General features: G+C 43.1%; 2 protein-coding genes across 2 annotated transcripts; both read left to right on the plus strand.

Annotated features, from left to right (window-relative positions):
• The first annotated feature begins 378 nt into the window (after nucleotides 1-378).
• ABHD10 (abhydrolase domain containing 10, depalmitoylase) lies at nucleotides 379-7,375 on the plus strand. Its single transcript, XM_066340579.1, has 5 exons — nucleotides 379-475; nucleotides 3,174-3,357; nucleotides 4,175-4,286; nucleotides 5,204-5,341; nucleotides 6,314-7,375. Exons 1-5 carry the CDS (start codon nucleotides 379-381, stop codon nucleotides 6,653-6,655), a joined length of 873 nt encoding a protein of 290 aa, XP_066196676.1. The 3' UTR covers nucleotides 6,656-7,375.
• Nucleotides 7,376-14,918: 7,543 nt separating this feature from the next.
• Nucleotides 14,919-24,826, plus strand: TAGLN3 (transgelin 3). Its single transcript, XM_066338540.1, has 4 exons — nucleotides 14,919-15,129; nucleotides 15,971-16,145; nucleotides 20,692-20,794; nucleotides 24,243-24,826. Exons 1-4 carry the CDS (start codon nucleotides 14,950-14,952, stop codon nucleotides 24,382-24,384), a joined length of 600 nt encoding a protein of 199 aa, XP_066194637.1. The 5' UTR covers nucleotides 14,919-14,949; the 3' UTR covers nucleotides 24,385-24,826.
• Nucleotides 24,827-25,088: the final 262 nt, after the last annotated feature.

Consider the following 25,088-nt stretch of genomic DNA (forward strand, 5'->3'; position numbering starts at 1 on the left):
GTAGTTGTGGCTCCTGTGCTCGCAGAGCCAAGGCTGAGAGAAGGCGAGGAGCTGTGAGGCTGTTGATGAGGCCCGTCCTTACCTGAGGCAGCCCAGACCTTTCCCTCTGGCAGGTGCCCGGGGGCTGTCGCTGCCCGCCGCAGGAGCTCGGTGTCCCGGCCTCAGGAGCCTCACCGCGCTGGGCACAGGGCCGCATCTCCTGCCCCGTCCGGCCGGGCCCTTCCCACGGCACACCCCGGGCCTTCCCGCCTGCGGCCGGCTGAGGGGACAGGCGGCGGCCGGGCCATGCCCGCTCGGAATCCCGGGTTATTGCCGTGACAGAACCGGGCGGCTCCGGGGACACGGCCCCGGCACGGCGGCGCCTGCGCGATGGCGGCCATGGCGGCCATGGCGGGAGCGCTGCTGCGGGCCGTGCGGGGAGCGGTGTCACCGCCGTCACCGCTGTCACCGCTGTCACCGCTGTCACCGCTCCGGGGTAAGGGAAGGGCAGGGCGGCGGGGAGCTCGGGGCGCGGGGCAGAGGCCGCGCTGTGGTGCCGGGCGGCCCTGGGGCCGCTGAGGGCGGCCCGTCCCGGCCCCGCTGTGGCCACGGGCGCCCTCAGCTCCTTCCCTTCCCGCGGGATTCCTGAGGGGATCCTGCTCCCCGCCGGCCCCGGGGCTCGGCGCACAGCGCAGGGCCTTCACACGGGGGTTGTGGTGGCTCTGAGGCCGCTTCCCGTGGTCCGTGTGAGAGTGTGAAAGTCCCGCCGGGCTCCTGAGCAGCTCTGCTGGGATCCACGCCTAGGGGACATCGGTGTCCGCCCAGACAGGCAGTGTCCCCTCTCGGTGTGCCCGACTCTGCTTTTCCGACCTCTTCACTTTATTCATTGCCTTTAACTGGGCATACGAATCCCATCTGAGGTTGCTCAGTGAGTAGAACTTCCTTGCCGCTAGGAGTGCGCGTTTTGTAGCTGCAGGAAAGCCTGAATACAGTGGGATTGTGTTGCTGGTTTTTCTCCCTGTTGTGTGTTTATCGCAGTGCCACCAGAGTGTCTGTTTATTTGTGTGTGTCTGTTTATTTGTGTGTGTCTGTAGGTGCCTTGGGACCAAGGCAGGTAGCAGTTCCTGCTGGGATGGAGCCAGGTGCGGACAGAGTCCCTGAGCTGTGACAGCACCGTGGTCCTGCTGGTGGCAGTGGGACATCTCAGGGCAGGAACATCCCCAGAGCTGTTCAGGGAGCGCCTTTGGCTTCAGTGTGTGATGGAACGCTGGTCTCAGTCGGTCTCTGGTGTTCATAAAAGCACACAGTGACTCCCATATGAAGAGAATTCCATAGATACCATCAGTCGAGGGTCCTGTGGCCTTCCTGGAGCTATCACCTGCTGTCTGTAACTTGCCTTTTTAAGCACTGATACCTGCCTTGCACCTTCAGAAATGCTTCCCTGCTCTTCCCAAGTTCTTTCCTAAAACCAGGGGGAGAAATCCTGGGTAGCTGCTGATGGTTTTATCGGGAGGGTGACTGCACTGAGCTTTGCTTTTGGTTGGCTGCGTGGGTGCTTTAGGGCTTTGCATTATTCAGGCTGGGATTGCTGCTGGAGCTTCCATTAACTTAAATGGAAGAATGGTTTTGTGAAATAGCTTAGGCAGTGGTTGTGTCTTGTAGCTGCAGTTGGAGCCCTGCCCAGTGCCGAAGTAATTTGAGGACACCTTCAGAGTGCTGCAGCGTGGAAGACAGTGGCTTCAGAGATGGCTTAAGGGGAGAAAAATACTTCCAGTTACTTTTCTATTAGATTTAGCACTTCTTGGTGTGTCTCCTCTTACTGGCACTTGAAGAAGTGACTGTCTTAGTGAGAGACACACCCAAATCAACACCCACGGTGTGGATGCATGTGAATACCTTTCCTGTGGAAGTCATGCACCTTTATAAACAAATCATGCCTCAGGAAGATAAAGAACTACCTCACTGTTTGGGGAGCAATTTAATGGTTTTAATCTCTAGTTCAAACGGTACAATTTCTGCGGGACTGTAGGAAAGTGCTGAATGCCAGCTGCAGCCTGTATCTGTTATGTCTCCACACTTACTCATGCACATCCAAGTTTGACAGCAAACCAACCTCCCCAAAACCCCTTGAATGTAATCTCTCTGACAGTGGCAGAACATAACTCAAGGCTGCAGGACAGTCAAGTGTGTGATACTGTCAGGGCTTGGGATTTTGCACTATTTATCTACCCTTAGGAAGCCCTGATGCTTTATTTTGGGTTGCATAGTTTCTGTGCCCACTGTTGAAGAGATAGTCACCTTCTAATCTAAGGATTTAGAGTGTCAGAGTCTTAGCAGACTTGACCAAGCTTTCAGTTTAACAAATTACCTTGCTGTCTTGGATAATAGGGTGGATTAAGGCTCCTTAATAGCTCTCTACGAATTACTTGTCCTCACCTGCAATAGAGATACAACTGACTGCTAAAGTTAGATTAAATCCTGTAACAGCTGTTGAGATTCAGTGGAATTATTAGTTAGCATTTCCTCTGTTAATCTTATTTCCTTGTTTGATGTTATTTGTTTCATTTGGTTTAAACAATGCAAATATTGTTTTGTGCTCATCGTGATGAAAAAGTCACAAGATTCTTTCCCAGTTCTTGATTGTGAACTTGTACCTACATCTCCATATATTGTGTGGATACAGGGTTTTGATAAAGCTGCAGTTTTATCTTTCAGTTTTAATTTCTATGAAAAATTTGTCACCTCATGTACTTGTAAACTATGATTGTACAGAGTACTCTGGTCCCAGAATTATGCCTTTAGAAAATACAAGGTTAAACTAAGCAGATACTAAATTGGAAGATTTTTTTTGTGAAATGAGTAAATATATTCAAGGTGGCACAAAACATGAGGACTGATGAAGGCTAGGAAGCCTGAGTGTTTGTTTTCAGTCAACCACTTTGCTAATTGCTGAGTGAACTCTCTACCTGGTTGGTGTTTAATGATTTGAGAATGAATCACAATAAACTTTCTCTTTCAGGTCCATCAGTACCTGTCAACATTAAAGAATATAGGAGATGCTTTATTCTTCTCTCTTGAGCCAAAATACTTTCTTTTCACATAAGATGTCTGTATTTGCCCAGCCCTGGGTTTGTAAAATCTGTGTTTCTGCTAAGGTTATGATGATGATTGTACTAAATAGCTTCTCTTATCAGTTTGCAGGCTGAAGTCATCAGTGAGCTTTCTTTCTCGACCAGATCGACCAAATATTGCTTATCAGAAACTGAAAGGGAGGAATCCAGGGGTTATTTTCCTTCCAGGCTTCAATTCAAATATGAATGGTCAGAAAGCAACTGCCCTTGAAGATTTCTGCAAGTCATTAGGTCATGCCTTCATCAGGTACCTAGATGAGAATTGTTCTTGAGAAAATGAAAATAGTCTCCTGGGTTGTGGGAAGGGGTTTTAACACAAACACATAAACTTTGACATTTGGTTTGGGATGCTCCCTCTGCTAAGGGAGCTTGTGTAAGATATTCAGCTTCAAGATAAGAAGTCTTTCTTCCATTTCCAAATGTCAGGTTTCTGTCAGTAAAGAGACTGAGGTAAATCAGGAGAATGTATTCTGAAAGTAATTCAGAAACTTCTCTAATGTTCTGTAGTCTAGCCATTGCTACATGTTACAACCAGGCTGTAGGCATACAAATTAAAAATGAAGGAGCTGGAGTTCTGTTTTTTACCACTGTAAGCACTGTCTTGACCTGCCAAGTCTGATGAAGTTACCTTATGTCTTCTGTGGGTTTAGAAGAAGGTGCCCCTATTTAGTGATGCTTTTGGTAGACAAGATTGAATGGCAAGTGTCCTAAGCCTTCATATAGGGGTTAAGTGTTTGAAAGGGTTTGTACATTTTAAAAACGCCTTTAAAATTGAAGTGTCTGAGGGTTCTTCTTTCTGTCTGTAAGGGAAATTTTTTTGTCTGTTCTTGTAAATTATGATGTTATATCAAATGATGTGAAATGCTGTGCAGCTTAGTTGTGTATGTTCTATTTAATCTGTTTTTATGTGATTTCTGGTCTTAGTGGTAAACAGGACCAAGTAATAAAATACTCAGTGTGGTATCTTGAGTCCCCTGCTGATTTGATCATACAGAAGTATTTATTTGGTGTCTGTGTTGCTGTGGACAGTACAATGACTTTCATGTTGATGGTTATTTTTTCAGATTTGACTATACAGGATGTGGAAGTTCCCATGGTAAATTTGAAGAGTGTACAATTGGGAAGTGGAGGAAAGATGTTCTGTCAATATTGGATGAACTTACAGATGGACCACAGGTTATGCTTTATTTTTAAATACAGAATGCTGGTTTTCCCTCAGGGTAGAACCTTGATCAAAAATATGCCATAATAGCTCTGGTCAACAGTAGCTTTTGCTGAACAGCTGACACCTGCTCACTTCCAAGCTGAATCATTTGAGAGGTCATATTCATAGGAGCTTTAGGTCACAAAATCCTGGAAGCATGGGTTGGCAGGAGCTCCTGGAAGCTGTTTATTAGAATCTCCTGCTCAGAGCATGGCTGTTGTCCCAGAGGGTCTGAGAAAGCCTCGTGGTGGCAATGCCACCTGACAGGGGACAGGGAATTGTTCCAGTGCAGTGGGACACTGTTAATGAAGAAATGTGTCACTGTCCCATGCTGATGTATTAATTAAAGGATTTGCAGGAAGATTACAAGATGCTCCATATAATTAAATAGCTTTAAAAAACAGGCAGGAGAAGCAGCAGTTGATTCCTTCAGTTACTTTAGAAATTACTGAGAAAAACTGGGAATCTCCTACAACCTAGAAATACCTGTTCTGTTTAGAACAAATTTGCATTATGAATTGCTTTTGTTGACTTCTCTCACAGCACTGAGCCTTTACCATGTGCATTTTTCTTGAGAAGGAAGCATAAGAGTATGCATATGACGCTGAATTGTTTCAACTCTCATTTTGTTTACAGTGTTTCAGTCTCAGACAGCAATAACCAGCCATGCCAAACAGAATAATAAATACCAGATCTTGTGGTGCTTACTCAGGCAAAATTTCCACTGGAGGTGACAGCAGTTGTGCCTGGGTAAGGACAGCAGGATTATGCCCGAGGTTTAAGTAGTTAAACCAAGTGAAAACTGATAACTTCGTGCGAGAAGAAAAGACCTATTAGCCATTTCCTGTAAAACAGTATGTTTTCATCTCTTTTTTTTTTAATTTTCCAGATTCTGGTGGGCTCCAGCATGGGAGGATGGCTGATGCTTCATGCTGCAATAGCACGCCCAGATAAAGTCGCTGCTCTGGTTGGAGTAGCTGTGGCTGCAGATCACCTGGTAACAACTTTTAAGAGGCTGCCCATTGAGGTAAATGTTGGTGGTTGGCTTTTGTGCAGTCTAAAAATCTAAGAAATTAATTATTTTTCCTGTAAATTTTCGGGTAAGTTTTCTGTGTTTGATTAATGTAAGTTTACACAGTGCGAGCACAAGCCACTGTGCTTGTGTTGCTGTTTAGACAGTGTGGAGTCAGATCCCTGCTGATTGCAGTGTTGAATATCTTACATTTGCCTTGGAATTGGATCCTTGTGCTTGGAAGGATGGAGAAGTAGCCACTAAAGTAGTTCAGGTGGCACTGGATGAGTATGACACAGGTTGTGTGCATAGAAGAGAAATTCTTCAGATTAGTATGTTTATAAAGACTGTAAGATTGAGGTAGTGGGAACTCCACTTCTCAGATTCTTCCTTGATAGCAATAACGTCTGGTCTTAGGGAAAGTAAATGATGTGTTACATGGCAACAAATAATGTGTGCTTTAGGATAATGAAAATTTTTTCACCATTTGTTTGGATCTTTTTCTAAGGTGCTTTGTAGTGTCAGTACTACTGTTTAGGACTTAGAATCTGAAAATACTTAAGAATCTAGAAATACAGTATTCAGAGACCCCTGTTGTGGCAAAGACCAAAAAGACTGATCACTAGAAAATGTCTTTTCATTAGGATTTCTCCTTATTTGAGGATCAGTGAACTGATTGAAGGCAAGGAGATTTACTGTTCATGGTGGCTATACATCTCTTTTGTTTTCTGATAGATTCTGGCTAAGAAACTTAATTTCAATGGTGAATTTTAACTAAATTAGTTTAGAGAGCAGCTTTTGTGACATGGTAGGGGATTTGTCTTCTCAGGTGCTGTGAGGAGAACAGTAATACACTTCTGCTAATAAAAGTTAACAAGATGAAATTTTCTGCTGGGGTTGGGGGGAGTTTTACTGCTTGTAGAACAGAGATAAGTTGAAGTACTCCTAACATCTGTTTTGTCTGTTCTTTGCCCTCTTTCTTTACAGGCACAAAAAGAAATAGAAGAGAAGGGGGAATGGAAGTATCGAACCAAGCACAATGAGGAAGGCTATTACTCCTTGACCTATGACTTTATCAGAGAGGCAGAAAACCACTGTGTGCTGAACAGCCCTATTCCTGTAACGTGTCCCATACGCCTCATCCACGGCATGAGGGATGGGGACGTCCCCTGGGAGATCTCCATGCAGGTGGCTGACCGTGTTCTGAGCAAGGACGTGGACGTCATCCTGCGCAAAGTCGGCCAGCACCGCATGAGTGACAAGGAGGACACAAAGCTCCTTGTCAACACTGTCGATGATCTCATCGACAAGCTCTCAACTGTAGCTTAAGCTGAGGAGTAGCTTTAGTGCAGGAACTCTCCACCTGACTTTTCCTTGAGTAGCAGAAGGCTTGTTCTTACCCGGGTGGTGGCAGGCCTGTGACTGTCACAGTAGGAACTGAGCTTTATCTGCTGTTTCCTTACCTCTGTTTCCTAAGTACAGGTATTGTATTATTGCTGCGTTTGCACACAGTTCAGAGTGTGAAGGGATGCTGCTATTGTGTTCAGAACCTCTCCTTCACCACTTCAGCCATTTTTTTCACAAACTTCCTACAATTTTGTACTGACGTGTTGATTATTTTTTGTTACGATTGGCCTGTACAGTCAAAACTTATTTTCGCACCTTTTACACCTGTTATTGTCCTTCTGCTGTAACATCATTGTATCTTATGTCTGAAACCATCTGTGCAAAGCAAAATACAACTCGAGTATTTACTGAAGTTAGTTATTAGAATAGCGAGTACCATGAAACACAATAAACAGATTTCAGATGAATGGTTATTTTGTTCTGAAACGCTGTTGAAAAGTGGAAGGCACACCCTGATGGTGTGCTTGGGGTACTACATAGGGAAGAACGTGACTTCTAAGAATGCAGGGCCTCAAAGCCTTAAGAGCTCTTCATCTGTGTTTGTCAGGAGGGTGTGTGTCATCTCCAGGCTGTCTGTCTGTCACTGGTCATTTGTGGGCCTGCTGCTAAGGGAACAATAAATAATCTTGATGTAAACTGAAACTGGATCAATAAGGTGACTTTAATAGTAACTTCTTCAGAGTGGGGAGTACAGTGCCACAGAGCACCACTGCCTCTTTGCCATGACTTGAGAGCTGTGGGTTACTGGGAACAGGGTCTTCCTCAGCTGCATGAGTCCAGCCCTGAGAAACTGTGAATGGAACTTGATAGTTGGATAATTGCTCAAATGTAAATCCATAGAATTTAACAGCAAATTAATTTAATTGCAAATATGCCTGTTACCTGGGTTTTATACAGAAATGCAGTGCCATTGGTACACTTGAGAGAGGAGCTTAGGTGAGAAGCTGGAATTTCAGGCTGGCCTTAATGTGTCACATCAGTCAAAAGCATATTGTTGTTTCTGGGTTTATTATTTGAAGTAGTAAATGGCACCTTTGTTGTTACCTTAAAAGACTGCAGGTGCTGGGGGTGAGGTATCTCTTTGTCATTGATGTTTCTGTATTGAAACATCAGCTATGTCAGTAGAAGTGTGCTGAACAGTGCTTTGCTGAGGTAGGAGTGGGTTTTCATTTAAAAAAAACCACCACAAACAACTGAAGTAAAAAAAAAAAAAGCCAGCAACAACAAAACCTAGATTTTAGATGAGTTCCTGTGAAGTACAGTTTTATTTAGGTTTCAATACTGCAAAAACCAAGAAGCTGTGATGTAAAAAAATTGAATTTTGATTTAAGAGTAAAAAAAAAGATGGCTCTCGTTTAGATGCAAATTTTCTACTTCAAGTGTACCAATTCCCTCACTTAATTAGTTGTAGAGTCATAGAATGGTTTGGGTTGGAAGGGACCTTAAAGATCATCTAGTTCCAACCCCCAGACCCTGGGCAGGGTTGTGTTCCACTATCCCAGGTTGCTCAGAGCCCCATCCAGCTGGCCTTGAACACTCCAGAGATGGGGCATCCACAGCTCCTAAGGGGAGCCTGTTCCAGTGCCTCACAGTAAAGAATTTTTCCCTAATTATCTGATCTAAACCTGCTCTTTAAGTCTGAACCCATTCTCTACCTTGTTCTGTCACAACATGCTCTCATAAATAGTCTCTATCCAACTCAGGATAATCCAGGTTGGGATAATTGCTTGAGGAACTTGAACATTTCATGAAATCTTGTTCCAGGTATTTTTGGCACAGACTATTCTTCTGTTTGTATCACTGTGGAATTCACTTTAGCTTTAAAACCTCTGGAATATGTTTTTAACTCATGAGAAAGTTAATGCAAATTGCATTCCTGGAGTTGGAGCTGTGTTCATGTTTATATACTGTTAAGCAGTTGTTGTTTTAATATGTGTATGACTTTCATCTGACAAGACTTAAAAAACAGATTTTGCAAGTTTCAAAGATGCAGTCAAATCAAAATTATTTCAAAACTTTGTACCCTAAGCTATGATAGGTTTTTTTAAATCCAGTTTTTTCACATCTTAGATTGGCTTGGGTCATAATAGAAGAAAAGGTTAAAACAAGTGGACTGCAGTAATTCCTAAGTAATTATTTTTAATTAATGCAAACAGTTACCAGTTGTAATAGATGTACTTTTTGTTCGGATATATTAAAATTACTTAAGTGACTGAAAAGTTTAGTGCCTTTGTTTTTAAAAGGGAGTCACACTTGTAAACATTCCATTTAATACTTCAGACAAGGAAAAGGCTTTGTGTGCCTGCATAAACTGTAGCTGTGTATTCCTCCTGAAAGAGTTGCATTATATTTGTGCCTCATGCTAACCTTTATTAAATAATGGATATTTTACAGGTAAGGTGTCTGTCACAATGCCTTAGAGCAAGCTAAGGGAAAGCAAATGTGGAGCAGTTGTGTGAATGGTTTTCAGGAGGGTTTTTTCTTTGTTTGCTGTTGGTGTTTTGTGTTGTGCCCCCTCCACTCTCCTGCTGTAATAACATGAGGTGGGAGAATTCAGTGTCACCAGGGTTGGCACAATTGTTGGGAATACAAAACTGGAACCACAGCATTACTGAAAAACTAATCCTAGGAGAAAGGGTTTGCTGCAACTTGTTCTGTAGTTCTGTTTGCCTTCTCTGGTGGCTAAAGGGAGATCACTGGTAGATTTACAGTACAGCAGCACCCAAAGTTTGTTACATGTGGCCTAAATGGTATTTTCTTCATAAAGACAGTATTCCAGGTAGTGTTCTGAAATCCAGGGAATGCTACTGTCCTTCTCTCTGTCTGACTTTTGGTTTGCTTAAACATGAAGAGCTGGCTCTGAGGTGCACCTTGTGCAGACAGACCTTTTCCTTTGACTTTGCTCTGGCAGTTCCATTGACACTTGACAAGCATAAGCATTTTCCCTGTGTTCATGCTGGAAACGACCAGAGTTTTGACTGCTGGCAACTTTGGCATGCTCAGACACCTGAGAGAAGGGACAGGGATAACCAGGGGGATCTACATCCTACCTCTGAGCTGCTGGTGACCTTCCAGCGAGTTTTGACAATCTGAAATAATGTGATATTCACGGATTATGGGGTTATTCCAAATTGGTACTGTTTTGTCCTCTGCATTAATGCCTGGGGCATTGCTTTTTTCTTTGCCAGTAGATGCCTACATAGTAATTATTATCAGTATTAGTCATGTTTAAAAACTAGTATTTCATTGCTCTGTAGAGATACTGTATTAAAATAGGACATTACACACTTGGAAAGCTCTGCATGGTGCAGATTTTTAAAATCCTTTGTAATGAATTATATTCTGTTTGGGGGGCTTTTTAACAGACTGCTGATTTGTTGACAAATGCAAAGTATATTTTGTGAATATATAATGTACATGTCCTCAACAATAAGCTTGATTTACACGAAATAATCTGTTTCTAAAGCTTTTTCAACTTGTTTCCTAATAAACAAGTGTTCTTATTCTGCTTATATTGAGCTGTACTTCCACAGTTTTAGATACGTGTATTTTTATCTTGTTAAATATTCTAGTTGTCTTGTCTCTCCTCTTGTTTGGCTTTGTATTACACACCAGCTGGCTTGGGTTTTTTGGTTTGGGGGGTTTTTTAATTTAATTGGTGGCAAGTGTTTCATGGAGTTAACATCAACACGAAATGCAAACAAGGCAGTGTTCTCAAAGAAAGCCTGGCTGGATAGGCCTTAGAAGAACCACCTCTTGCTGTTTGTTTTTTATGTTGATTTGGTTACATGCTCTCTTGGACATGCTGTTATTCAATAGGGCTAAAAGATTTATGGTACCATACTTTTCATATCAAATTCAAACGTGCTTAGAGAGGAGCATTCAAGGGGTGACTTCTCTGCAGCTGCTCAAGTGTCTTCAGTGCCCCAGTCATCTGCAGTACAGAGATGCAACATTTTCTGACCCAGTGCTGTGGTCAGAGTTTCTGCATTATGTTTGTGCTAGTGATTTCTTTCTCCTCTGTGGCAGGAAGAAACCGAAAGAAGTGGGAGGGAAAATCATGTCCTGGGGAATAATAAGATTCAAACTTGTTTTCTAAGGTACTCAGTTGTGCTGTTACAAAGAGACCGACCCTTTCACAGTTTTTACGTTTTTTAAGTGCTGAAAAGTTGTGTTACACTAAAGGGAAATAGAAGAGGGTTCTGTGTGGATCTATCTGATATGAGCAATCTCTCTGCTTTGTGTTGATGACTAAATTCATGAAGATGTGTGTGAGTGTAAAATCTCACCAGGGCTTGGTGAAAACTCATCAGCTGTGTAAGGAATGCAGACAGAAATACCAAACATCAGTGCACTCTCACCCTTCTCAGTCTGTTCTCAAGCCCAGCAGGACAGGAAGGGAAGAGGGAACTCAGCCACGATGTTAAATACAGACAGCTTGCTGAGCATGAGGTTCCAATGCCCCTGTCCATGGCACTTTGCTCCTGGCAGGCATTTTCTAAGGGGGGATTTTACTGTTGGGAAAGAGAGGCAGAGATGAAGGTCACAAATGCACTGCTCATAGATTTACTGCTTGTTGGTCAATTTTTATAGCTCACATTTGCTTTGTGACTGTAGCACCTCATCTCTCTACAATATATATTTGCCTGGAACAGAAAAATGTGACAGCCTTGGTCACGGAATGTGTAAATCTAAATTACAGGACTTGCTGCAGTCTGGTTGTAGGCTTGACCTTGTATTTCTCTTTCAAGTCCTGCATATGTATGTTCTGTGGTCCACTGCTTCTTTTCCATTAAAGAGAAATGGGCATCCTCCATAGGATGAAGTAATTGCAGCTCACAGTTTTGAACATTTTCAACCTGCTGCAGTCTCTTGATTTGTGTCTGGCAAGGAGCTTCAGGAGCTCTGCATTTATATTTGGAAAGAAAAGCAAACGACAGTTCCTAAAACTTCCAGTCATTTGGTTCTGAAATGAAAAGACGTATTTGAAATGTTTCTAGGCCAGCACGTGAGAGGTTGTGTTCTTTTTGGGGGCCTTCTGATCTGCTGTCCCCTTGCCTCCCACGCGGCAACACGAGAAGGTCACTGCTGCCTGCTGGGGTGGCAGCAGGTGCTGCTGGCAGTGGCAGAGGTCTGAGGAACAGCAGCACACTCGGGTTGGAGTGGTGCAAGTGGATATGATATTCCCATTGCTGTTGTGCTCTTTTCATGTTTTATCCAGCCAGGCCCTTCAATGACAGTGTCTTACCCAGCATCTTCATTGTCCTGTGCATTTTTTTTTCTTTGTACATCTGTTTTGGCATAGGACAGAATGCTGCATTCTTAAAAGTCATTTTTCAATGATGGCTGGACTTTGGCTGCAATAAGACACTTTTTGTCTGCTTCCACATAGACTGCTTTCAAGGAGGTCTGTTTGTCTTTTTGCTTACTTACATCTTAGGAGCCTGAGAGGGGTTTTGTGACTTCTAATAACATTAAATAGTTCAGGCCTGGGAACATATTTTGCACAACCTTAATAAAATATACACCAGCATTAATGATTTTTTTCAGTTACAGTCACATTACAGGATCTACTAGTTAGCCAGCTTTAATATCTCCAATGTGACCTGTTGTTTCAGAATTGGTTTAGTTCCCCAATCCACATGTCATGGAGTAGCCAACTCTAATACATTACAGAGCATTTAGTAAATTGCATCAACGTTATCACTTCAAAAAAATCGTTCTATTGTTTTCCCCAGGACTGATGGCATAGGAAACAGGCTTATGACTTGTTTAGTGGCACTTTGGAAAATATTTGGTGGGGAGCTGGCATTTTTCCAACCCTCTGCAGTTTCCCAGGTTTTCAAGACCTTATTAAAAATTGATACTGATGGAGAAGCTTTTCAGCATTCCCAGTGTGGAACTGTCCCTCGAGAACAGGTTCTGTGGCCAACATCTGTGAAGGGGGAGACCTCTGCTCTGAGCTTTGGGGAGTTCAATTACCCAGCTCTGCCCTCAGGTTAGGAAACACAGGCTGATGCAAAGATAGGTGACTTCCATGGGATCTTGTTGCCAGTGAGCACTGAGTGTCAGCACAAACAGGCACCTTAGGGAGCTCCCTTCTAAACAGAAGAACACAAAAAGATCTGTAAGTGCCAAATGAAGCTTACTGGCTGTGTGAAGGCCAGCCCTTAGCAGCTGCTTGAAGGGAAAGGTTGTTAAATCCGCATTCTGCCCCTTGCTGGTGCAGCTGGAGCCTGTTCCTCCCCTGATCTCCAGCTGGGCTTTGCAGCCTTGGCTCCTGAGCATCCCTTCAGCCCCTTTCCAGAGAAGACTCTGGCTGCATCTGCAGCTCACTGAGATGGAAAGGGCTCAAGTGGTGGCCCTGTCACGTAGCAGGAGGAGTTATGTAATCAAGTGCTTCACAGGGGTTTAAAACTACCAGTGCAGAGAAGAGAAAACACTGAATTAAATGCCTGTGGAGGACAACAATGAATTAGGTCATCTATTAAATTTTTCATCTCTCGAGTCTGTTCAAGCCCAGCGGCATCAGAAGCAGTGTAAGTCTGAGAATTCAGAATCTAAAAACGAGCAAGTGATGGATGAAGAGCCCATTATGAAACAGAGGTACAAGGAGCTGTATTGTTTTCCCCTCCTTTTTTTTTCCTTTCCAAATACAGCAAGAAGGACAATTTTGTTGGCCAAACTGATTGTGTGTCCACCTCGGGTTTATCAAGCTGAACATTAATCATTTGTCAAAAGGAAACTATTTCATACCAGAGTGGATAATGCAGCATGAATGAAAGATATTTGACAAAGTCTTCTGTAACTCAGGAAGAAGCAAAGTGATTTTATTTATTATGGGATTAAATCAGACTGCAAGAAAAGTCTCATCTTTAACTCTTTTCTCCCCTTCCACATTGTATGAGTGGGGTATAATCAAAATTTAAACGACTGTACATGGGCATAGCTCCCTTCCTGTCACTGGAGATTAGCTGACTCATAGCAGCAGAAAGTAAAATCCTTGTGCTTTACAGCAGGGTTGCTAGTTTTCAGGGATTTCCCCTTGGTTTCAGTGGTTTGAGTTGTTTTTCAGGACACCATTCCACTATTTGATAGCCTAATATTTACTGATAAGAGGGTGATAATAATATTCTAGTACCTGCCTTCTCTTCCTTCACTTCTTATCCTACTGTCTCCTTGTTCAAACTTTCTGTCAGCATCTGAACAGGGAAGAGAAGAAATTATTTGTCCCACTCTCAGCCAGTTACCATTGAGATGCAGAAACAGAGAGGAAAAAAAAGGTTTGTTTCTGGCTTACGATTAAAAATAAACTGGATGTGTGGTGATTTCTGTCACCTTCACTGAACAGCCTGCCTGTCTCTGTTTGTGATTCTGCCTGTCACTGGGCTGCTCGGTGCAGTTTGGGTTGATGCAGACTAGGAGGAGTAAATCTGAGCCGCTGGGGTGAGCAGCACGGGGCTGAGGAAAGATGCACCAAAACAGAGCCCAGATGGGCGAGACAAACAGGAGCCCTGGGCTGGCACTGAGGAGGCAGGTCTCTTTAATGGCTCTTAGCAACGCCCCTGCTCTGACCCTCCTCATATGTGAGGGAAATCAGATCAATACACTGCTCTTCAAAGCAGGATGCTGCAGCAGCAGCAGGGCTTTGTGGCAGCCTTGGTCTCCTCAATTCATCCTCGCCTTTCAGCGTGCTGATCTCTGGATATCCAGCCTTGCTTCCCTGCTGAGGAACACTCTGCCTGCATCTTTAACTGGATTGCTTGAGCTCCCATGCACAGCCTTCTTACTAGCAAGAATTAGGTAGGCAATTTTCAGGTGTTCTTGGGTTTGCAGGCAGCCGTAACATTGATCTGACAGCACTTGTATTCTCTGTGAACATTGCAGAAGCCTCTCTTTCAAACCTGCTGTGTTTTAAATCTTGCATTTCTTCTGTTTTTGGTGGTCGGGCAGGGGGGACTGCTGTTATTTCCTTCCTTTGAAAAAAAGATGTTGTAACTGATTTTGGAAAAGGATATACCCTCGCTGATCCCGCCCCTGTTCTGTGGGGCTATAACCCGGGGCCCTACAGTTATTTCAGTGTTGATGAACATCTGTTCAACTGTCTAACATTTAGAGCAGGCTGCTCACTCTTTTATCTTTTCATTTTCCTCTGCATGCTTCAAAGCTGTAGACTGGGACTCTGACAATAAGTAAGTTCTGTGTTGTTTCCAGAGATGGCTAACAGAGGACCGAGCTATGGCTTAAGCCGAGAAGTTCAGGAAAAGATTGAACAGAAATATGACCCCGAGTTAGAGTCTAGGCTGGTGAACTGGATTATTGTACAGTGTGGAGAACAGATAGAGCACCCTCCTCCTGGGAGGCAACACTTTCAGACCTGGCTGATGGATGGCACGGTGAGTGTTTTGTCCAACTGCACACTTTTGTGTTTTGATATGCACAGTGCCCCTGTGTTCTGTCTTCGTTTAGATAAATTGGTCAGAGCTCATGGTCAGTGCAGAAATATATGTCTTAGTATCTGATTTTTTTTCCCTTTTGACCAAGAGTCTTAATCTCAGAAGATAAATCATCCTACTGGTGCACTGAGATCAGTACAATATTTATGATTCTTATGAGTCATGCATGTTTTTTATATAAGTATGACTCATTCCTTCTCTTTTTCGAGATATTTTTTAAAATGAGATGTATGCTTTTATCTGAAAGAAATAATCAGTGTTAACAAGGAAAGGTGAAGAGATATGGCAAATTTGAAGGATAGGATTGTGTCATAACTGTCTTCTTGGGAATAATTCTGCAGCTAAAACATTGTATTCCATTGGTTTGTTGAACAACAGGCAGATGCTGCTGTTTGCAGGGGCTGTAAGACTATGCTAATCATTGAATCTCTGCCAAAGTGACTTTAACAACATTGCCATTGACATTGCTTATTTTTTTTGGCTTGGACATGAGGCTTCTTCTCTGTCAGTTGTTATATAACCCCTACCACTGATTGCTTTGTTGTTTCTAGCAGATTAGGATTTACACAGTTAGGCTTTTGCCTCAGTTAATGAAAGCTTTAATGCTTTTCTAATATACTTTGATTACTATCAAGTCACCTTTTTGTTTTTAACTGAAGATATTATGTCCCTGACAGAAACTGGCCAGGTCAAAAGCATTATGGAGCATCTTTTTATGTGCAGAAATTGCCTCCTGGTTTGGTGCCTGCTTTCTAATTCTGTTTCTGTCTTTATCTCTCAGCTGTTATGCAAGTTAATAAACAGTTTGCATCCAAAGGGAAATGAGCCTATTGCAAAGATCTCAGAATCAAAAATGGCTTTCAAGCAGATGGAACAAATATCTCAGTTCTTAAAAGCTGCCGAAATCTACGGAGTAAGAACAACAGATATTTTCCAGACAGTGGATTTATGGGAAGGTAAAAATAATAAACTGGAAGTCAGTTTACAGTCTTCATTTTACTTTGCTTTGATGTGCATTTTGTCCAGGCATATTCTGTAATGTAATTATCTTTTGTTTCTGTTTGCCTTACCTCATTACCATGTTCTTGCAGTGCTGCATTATTTCCTCTGAGGGATTTATATTACCCTGAGGGCATAACAGAACCTTTCCAAGCTCCTGTGTTATCCAAAACCCCATCATTCTGATAGAAATTCACAGATGTAATAAAACAACTGTTCTCTCTGCTAATTATTTCAAAGCAAATGGCTCCTAATAATAACATGATTTAAAAACCCTGATTTTTCTGATGCCAAAATTTTATTGCAGTTTTCAGATTATAAGCAAAGCTTAAATTGGAGCTAAGAAATGCATTCCCAGGATCATATATGCTTCTGTGAAGCTTATGAGGCTCATTTATGACTAGTGAGAAACAAAACTCACTGCTTAATGCCGTGTTAGCTGAGCTTCTCTCTCTAAGGAGACAGTCTTTTAGGAGAGGTCACTATGGCAACAGCAAAAAAAAAAACCTCAGGGTGCTCCTGTGGTTTTCCAGCAAGACAGGTGAAGTCTGTCTCCATCCCATGCTGGAAATAGAACCTGCCTGTTGTAGTTGCTGAAGAGCTGAGTCATTTGTGCATTGATGGGGCTGGTTTTGCCCATTTCTGTGGTGGAACCTCCTGCCCTTGGTGCTCTGACCAAACACTGTCTGTCCTGCATCTCCCTGGACGAGGTGCTGCAGGGCTTTGGCTGAGTGCTCAGAGCAAGGACAGCTGCAGAGTAGGGAAAGGCACCTGTGAAAGGGCCAGAAGTCTTCCAGGATAATCCAAGAGTGGAAAGAGGAAAACAATCCCCTGAGAAAGCTGGCCAGCAGAGCTTGTGTAGGAGTACACACCCAGAGAATAAAAGCAGGGTGTGTTGTCACAGGCAGCCAGGGTAAATGTGGAAGAGATCACTTCTCTGAAGGACAGCTGGGGAAAGGAAAGGCTAGAGAGCTCTTCATGGATGGGTTAGAGCGAGAGGACACACTGAGAGCTGGACTTACTGCCATCTGTAAATGTCTCACAGTGCCACATTTGCTTGACAAATATGTACCTTTGGCACAAAGGCAAGGGATTGTTTCTTCCACTTCAGTCTTTAGTGTTTTTTTTTTTTTTGCAATCTATCTTTACATGTCTTAAATGAAGGGATTTCCACCTTCCTGAAGTAGCACCTTCCCACCCCTGAGCCTAGCAGGCTGTTGAGAGAGAAGCTCCATCTATCTTGTAAGGATGATGATGTCTTATTTCAGATGTTGTTCTTTGCAGTCTTTTGCAGTGGCTTCCCACCATGCATATGAAAATATGGTATATTGATCCCCGTGAGGAAAAGGACTTGCTTTGAAGACAAAAATGTTCCTAATGCTAGTGGCTGTCTCCTAATTTCCTTTCAGTCATCACCTTTTCTCAACAGATATAAGGCAAAAAGATAGTAGCTTCTAGAGGACAGGAAGTCAAAACACAACTTGCAACCTAGGAGGAAGACATACAAGGCTTTTTTTTTTCACTGTTATTTTAAGACTTCCCAAAGCTCATCTGTGACTCCGCACTTTCCCACTCCCTTTGCATCATCCTGCTGCTCATTTCAGGGCTGAGATGAAGCAGTATGTCTCTCCAGCAGTGAGAGCTCTTTGTGTCTCCCCATAACTCTGACCTCTGGCATCTGTGCTGCTTCAGGGCTGAGTTGTCTGAACAGGGGTGCATTGGCTGGGCAGAAAGGACAGTCTCTCCTTCACTGTTTCATAATTGCAGCGCTCCTACACAGCATAATTTCTTTAGAAAGAGACATGTCAGTGTATGTTTATAGGGAAAGAAAAGCACGTGACTGAGAAACAGCTTTCCCCTGGCACTAATTGTTTTCTGTGAGCTTTTGCTTTGAAATTCTTAGCAATGATTAATGACAATGTTTTAGGGTATGGGCTGCTGTTGGCCGTTTCAAACTCAGTCCATCTGTTGTGTTTTTCTTCGTCTCTGTGGCTTCTTGATCCAGGGGAAGTATCACCTCTCTTTTGGTGCCTTCTTACATAAATGTACTGTGCTGAGCAGCTTTCCCTGATCCACGGCCAAGAAATGTTTGCTGCCTTTTACAGACCCCTTCTTGATATATTCCCAGGCAGGCAAGAGCCATGTGCACCACTGGGTATTTGTTCAACATTTACAAAAAGCCATTTCTGGAGTACTCTGCAGAGCAGGTCTCCATCTTTGTGTTTGAACTCTCTGGACCTGAAGAGGAAGTCATTCCAGATAGTTTTCCCCTAAAGTGAAAGGGGAACAAGAAGTGAGCAGAGAACCCTTCCTCCTTGTTTTGAGAGCAGTGCTGAGTTCCTCTGCAAGGCTGTTCTATTCAGAGCACAGTGCAGAAGACACTGAGGCACAGAGTGTCATCAGTGTGGGTCCCTGCAGAGAGGCTGGAGCTGTGGGCCAGGTGAGCAGCCCACATGGCTGTGCACAAACAAGGACTGCAGCTGAGGGAAGGCACTGACTGTAATTTGCTGCAGTTTGACTGGAGCCAAATGCAGCTTCAGGGAAGGTGTGTGATCCCTTCTGTCAGGTGACTGCACTGGAAATCTAATTTTTTTCTCAAGGTTGTTTTTTTTTTTTTTAATACTGACCATGGAGCCCTTTGTACCCTTCACTGGCAGAGGACAAGTGACACAAGACCACTGGGACTGAGGTCTTTCCTCCCCCATAAGCAGAGCAGAGCCGTGGCTTTGTTTTGTCACGTGTCACTCAGCTCCCACTCACTCAGTTTTCCCCCTGCAGCATCTCCCACTCGTCACTGACAAATAAAGCAGGGCTGAGCACAGGGCGTGGGGGGGCTGCCAGATGGCTCTGCCAGGCTCATCATCGTATTTCACTGCCTGTCTTTTGTTCCCTTTGCTTTTTTTTCCCCCCTTCGCTTGCCGTCATTATTCAGCTGATTCACTTTTCAATCCTTCCCCGCATCTCTTTTCATCCCAGGCAGTCACTGCACTCCTGTTATATGGGAGGCATCCCAAGGACGTTGTCTGTGGCATCTGTTAGAGCATATGGTGCATCTGCTGCTCTGGGAGCTCTGGGCTCCTGCCTCCTGCTCCTCTGTGTGCTCATGGATGGATGTGTGCACGGGGGATGCAGCCACCCGCCCCAGCCAGGCCCCCTCGGTGCAGTTTGCCTTAAATACACACTGAATACATCAGTTCTGGAGGGCTGACAATGAGCCAGTGGTCCCCAGCAGACAGGGGTTTTATAAACTCTAGTAGGCTGTATGAGGTTGGAAGCTGATATTTGTTTTCAGCTTTGGTGTGCTGCCCTCACTTCAGCCACTGTGTTACAGAGCCCTGGACCTGCCAGGGCTGTAACCTGTAATCTGTGATCTGTAACCTGTAATCTGTAATCTGTAATCTGGGTGATGCACTCCATAAACACAGAGTGTGCACTGCTCCCTTCCCTCTGCACTCCAGTTTATCCACAGGGATGCTCATTAACATCGGCCCACTGGAAGTGTTTCTGAATTCTGTTAGCATCGTGTCTTGTCTCTGGTGTCTCTTTTTTTTTTTGTCTGAATTGCTTGTTTTCACATGTGAAGAGCCAGAATCAGAGCTGTCAACTAGATACATTCCTTTAGGAAAGAGGAAGAACTGGAATGAAAGAGAGGAGGGAAGTCGTAGAAATGCTTATGGAATGATTTCATAAGGGAGAAGCAAAAGGCAGATTTCCAGTAATTTGCCAGCTCACACAATTGGAAATACCTGCTGTAACTTATTTTTTTTGCTAGAAAGTATTCCAAAACGTAGCATGTCTGCACTGGGCAATGAGTTATGTAACTTTTATTTGGCTAAAGATGAGACAAGGCCTGACTTTTTGAACTGAGGAATGAAGTAAGATAGCATAGGGAGAACGTGGAAAAATAGTGGACCAAAGGGGAGAAATTAAAGGTATGAAACCAAATAGCATCACAGGAAGTAGGAAGGTTTAGGGAGGTGCTTTGATGGTTAATTTGGGAAGGATTGATAGAGTTTATCTGCACAGGAGTTCCCAGAACTGCTGTCAGCTCTGCTAGCAAAGGGATCAAACTTACTCTGAATAAACTGAGACACAGCACTGTTATTTAACACACAATTCTCCTTCAGCTGCATTTTACTGAGAATATTACCATTATTTGTACACCAAAGTCATCTCTCTATAGGAGAAAATTTTGCCAAAGGGATTCTATAGACTTTAAATGGTATAGAGGAAGGCATTAAAATAATCAAAGGCCTGGGAACCTAGAAATGTCTGAAAAATTAAATTTTGCTTTAACTCTATCCCTTTGTTGACTTTAATAAGCTCTTGCATGCCAGTACTTTTATTTCAGCCACGGTAAAATAGTATTCATAATTCTATTAATACACATCTTCAGGGACCTGAGGGAGTTACTTAATGCGTCAGATAAAAGTGTTTTTCAGTGTGCCAAGCTATTTGCTGTGCAAGGATTTCCTGTGGTAATTTCACTGTCTGGCTTTCTAGGGAAGGACATGGCAGCAGTGCAGAGAACCTTAATGGCTTTGGGCAGCTTGGCAGTCACCAAGGATGATGGCTGCTACAAGGGAGATCCATCCTGGTTCCACAGGTAAAGTCCAGAGCTCAGAACTGCCTCCTCTGGGAAGCTGCTGATATCATCTGCCTTTAGGCTTCAGGGAAATTTATTGGGAAAGGAAAGGAAGACTATTTCCCCAGTTTTCCTTCTAATAGGCAGGTTTTTCTCTCTGGAGGCTCGAGAGCAGAGGCAGGAGAAGTGTCCATCTGTCATTAGGTGTGCTCTCTCACATCAGAGAGCAGACAGACAGACTGATGAACACGAGGCTGTTAAGGATGTCTGTGAATCTCCAAGGAGTGACCCCTTTACTGAGCAAAGAGAAGGCATGAAGTGTCTTTACTTCTTTCGTCAAACCAACAATTATTTTATTTCCTAGGCTTCTTTTGTCTTGGGGAACACCACCTATCAGTGAAGAATTCTCCCATTTGTTTTGGCTAGGGAGGCTGTAAACCAGGGACAGGAAGAAAAGGAAATCCTCCCACAGTTACTCTCCTGCCCCACAGGCATATTATTGACATGAGTTTCTGCCATCCAAGAGTGTCCCTTACATAGAAATGTCGAAGGCAGGTTAGCAAAAAGAATGCTGACTCTTTTTATTTCTGTTTGTTTTTTCTTTGCTTGAATTTTCTGATGTCTAGGAAAGGCTCAGCAAAAATGAAGCAAACTTCAATTTTGTTTGTCTGGAACCCTGAGCTGGTTAAACTGAATCTGAGATTTGAATTTTAGGTGAATAAATGCAACTCCTATGCATTGTTTTTATGAAATTGGATTACATTAACTTAATACACTGCGCAAATAGATTTATATTTATGGAATATAATTAGGTTCAAAATTGATTTCAAATCCAGTTACATTCTTTAATATAAACCAGACATGAAATCACTATGACCCAGACAGACTTATTTGCTTTATGTAACTAAAACAAAGTCCCACATGGAAAAATTAATTTTCATCTGGACCCTTAATTGTGGGTGGGAACAGTTTTTCTTGGCATGGATGAGGATGTGATCACCTCCCTCCTCTTCTCACTGTCTCTCCAGCCCAAATTGCTTGGATAGCAAACTCATATCTATTGCAGTCCCTGGGAAATACCATGGTAGAGGTATTATTTCCTTAAGGAAAGCTGGTGTTATGGCACGTTGCCAGTCAGGAGCTGTTTTCTGAGTAGCTTCCCCTTTCCCTTCTGGCAGACCAAACCCCCTCACTGCCACCCAGTGTTACTCATAATTCAGGGCTTTCAGGCTGATTCTTAATCTCCTTAAGTTAAATTGAGAGACCAGTATCAAGCAGCATAAGAGTATCCGTGCAGGGATCTGCAGTGATTAGGATAATGCCACACTTGAGCTGAGCCATTTAACTTTCCATTGCCAGTGTCTCACACACCCAGTGCCATCAGACTGGTGTCCCTCTCCTTGCATGCCCTAGCAAGGATCATAGATCCACAGTTGTTTGTTACCCTGTGGCTTGGCAAACACAAGCACTAGTGCAAAGCTGGCACAAAAACTTGACAGATCTGCTGGGCCAGTGATGCCAGACAGGCCAAACAGAGCTTGACGTGGTGTGAGACATGGGAGGTAAGAAGACTTGATTTCACCTCTTTTCTTAGTCTCAGTTAAGGTCATTTCCACCCACCTAGGAACAAATATTGTACACGTTATCTGAAAGATCATCATGTTCTAAATGTAGGGCTTATGATGGTAAAAATAACACTATATGATCCAAGCTATATATGTAATCAACTTTTGTTAGCATATCCAGGCTATCCTTTAGTCTCTCCTTTTATTTCTTCTTTGCAGTTCTCATTTTTCCCCTTGTTTAATTACTTTTTGACTTTCTCTGGAAGTACTCACCAACATAAAAAAAAAATCTAGGAGGAAAGAGAAAAGAACAGTAGAATGCTTTCCTGTTGTTTTAATTAAAACAGAAGCAGACACAGTGAACCTGAGATTCAATTAGGTAATAGGAGTTGTTCTAAAAACATCCTCTCGTGGAGATCCTGGCAGGAGTTTGCTGCTGTTTAAGTATTCTGGAAAAAACATTAAGCAGCAGTGAGAGGGGCCTGCTTTCTGAGGCACCACAGTTGTGTGTGTCTCCCCCAAAAGAGTGGGGCTGTGGGATCTGAGAGCCTGTGGTGGGCCCCTCTAAGCCCTTTTGCTAGTCTATATTAGTATACACTTGAGGACTCATTCTGAAAAATGTCCTGGTGTCCTGTGCATCCTTCTCCCCTTCTGTTCTGCTGGGCTTTCCCATGAGTTCATCTCCTGCAGTGTCCTGAACACCCTGAGCCCAGCTGAGAGCTTCAGTGCTTTTCCAGACTTGTACCAAGGTTCTCAGCACAGTGCAGGATCTGACCCTCACACAGAGGACCAGGGTGATGGTTTTCAATCACAGCAGGCACCTAATCTAGCATTTTCATCTAGTGGAGGGGTGGGGAAGAAAAGAGAACTGTAAATTGATGCCATATTGCAGCGTAACCTGTAACCAGACACAGCAGGGAAATAGGGTGGAGTTAGGTTTGGTAGAGAGATGGAAAGCCTCCCTCAGTGTGGTACTGCCAATTCATATAGCTCATTTGATAGTAACTGATCCTTCTCCATCATGAATCACTTGTTTTCTCCACCTAGTAGAAATGAAGGATGAATCCAAGATCAACAGTTTCTTGAGAGGCAGCAGAGTGCAAACTTTTTGTCCTTCTTTTTAGCTGTCACTTTGGCCTTCAGTGCTATTTTCAGGGGGGAAAAAAGGCTCCTTTTATGCCCCAACAAAGGTTCATTGATCCAAAGGGCTTTTGAGACCAAGGACACTGAACAAAAGTGGTCAGTGTGTTTTGACAGAAGATAAAGGACTGTCATACAGTTAAGACACAGTCGCAAAGGGTAAAGTCTATTGCTTAGGAGGTGAGAGATCTGGAAATGGCACCAAAGGGAACGTTCTGTTCTGCAGACAACCAATGTAAACTCTGCAAAAATGTCCCTTCTCTGAGCCATTTGCTGCTCTGGGTACACTCAGCTTTTATTTACTCCACTGAGTTAAATTATACCAGTCTTTATGTTGCTCTAGATGGGTATCAACTTGTAGTGCAGCACAGGTAAGTGTCTCATGGATCAGATGCCATGGACTACAGCTGTTAAGAGCCACAGGGTTCAACACAGATTGTATATAAAACACAAAATAGGGTTCTGTTTAGTGTTTTATATACAACACTGCATAAATAGTTTGCCTTTCACAGCTTCTGGGGAAGTCTCTTGGGGTTCTGGAATAACTGAGACACTGAAAGTCTAAAGTGTTACAGGTTTGATTAGGGCATTACTTCTACCTGCAGGAAAGCAATCAGCCCAGCCAGTATTGTGCAGCACATGGGATGGTGCAAATGACTTATTGCATTTCAAGGGATATGAGGCAATTTCAGATTAACTTTTATGATCAGACACAGAATGATGGCATGTATGTATGTTGCTTTTCTGTGTGTTTCTTTGGACAGGAAAGCACAGCAGAATCGACGAGGATTTTCAGAAGAGCAGCTTCGGCAGGGACAGAATGTAATAGGCCTTCAGATGGGCAGCAACAAAGGAGCATCACAGTCAGGCATGACAGGCTATGGGATGCCAAGGCAGATTATCTAAAAGCATCCCTGTCTCTGGAGAAAACACTTTCTGCAGCATGGTCTTTTAAGGAAAAAAAAAAAAAAAAAAAAGAAAAGAAAAAAAAAAAAAGAAAAAAATTGCTTATTAGTTCCCTTTCTGCCTGGTTTTTAATAGTTAGTGCTCTCTAAGGTTTGGGGTATTTTTCGTTTGGTTTGTTTGGTTTGTTTTCTTTGCAGCTGCAAGAGTTTGCCTAGGAACTTGGGTTTTTGTGGTGGTGTGTGTCAGCTCACAGCACGTGCGCACTGCTGCCTCCTACTTTTGACTTCTGAACTATGCAAAGACAATTATTCTGTATTAATTTATTTGCAAAGTGTTATCTTCCATATTTGTCTCACACTGCACTTGTATTTCAACCAGTAACCTCGTTCTTCAATTCAGTGATGATATTGTTTGACTGAAGAATAAAGACAAATTAAAGACACCTCAAAGGCTCGTTATTTAAAGGAGGTAAAAGCTGAAACCAACAACCACATGGTACAGTGCGGATGAGTTAAATATTTTCAGTGGTCAGTCTCTCTAATCTCTAACCCAGAGCCCTCTCTGAGGGGCTTGCTGCTGTTTACAGTCTGTGTTACATGTTCAATTTAGTGTTTGTCTAAAGGCACACCAAAGTATTTTCTGAAAAAGAAGACAACATTTATTATCCACTGAGTCTGATTCATGTAGTCCCATGTAGCCAACTG

Source organism: Sylvia atricapilla, chromosome 2, assembly GCF_009819655.1.
Source record: "Sylvia atricapilla isolate bSylAtr1 chromosome 2, bSylAtr1.pri, whole genome shotgun sequence".
Taxonomy (NCBI): domain Eukaryota; kingdom Metazoa; phylum Chordata; class Aves; order Passeriformes; family Sylviidae; genus Sylvia; species Sylvia atricapilla.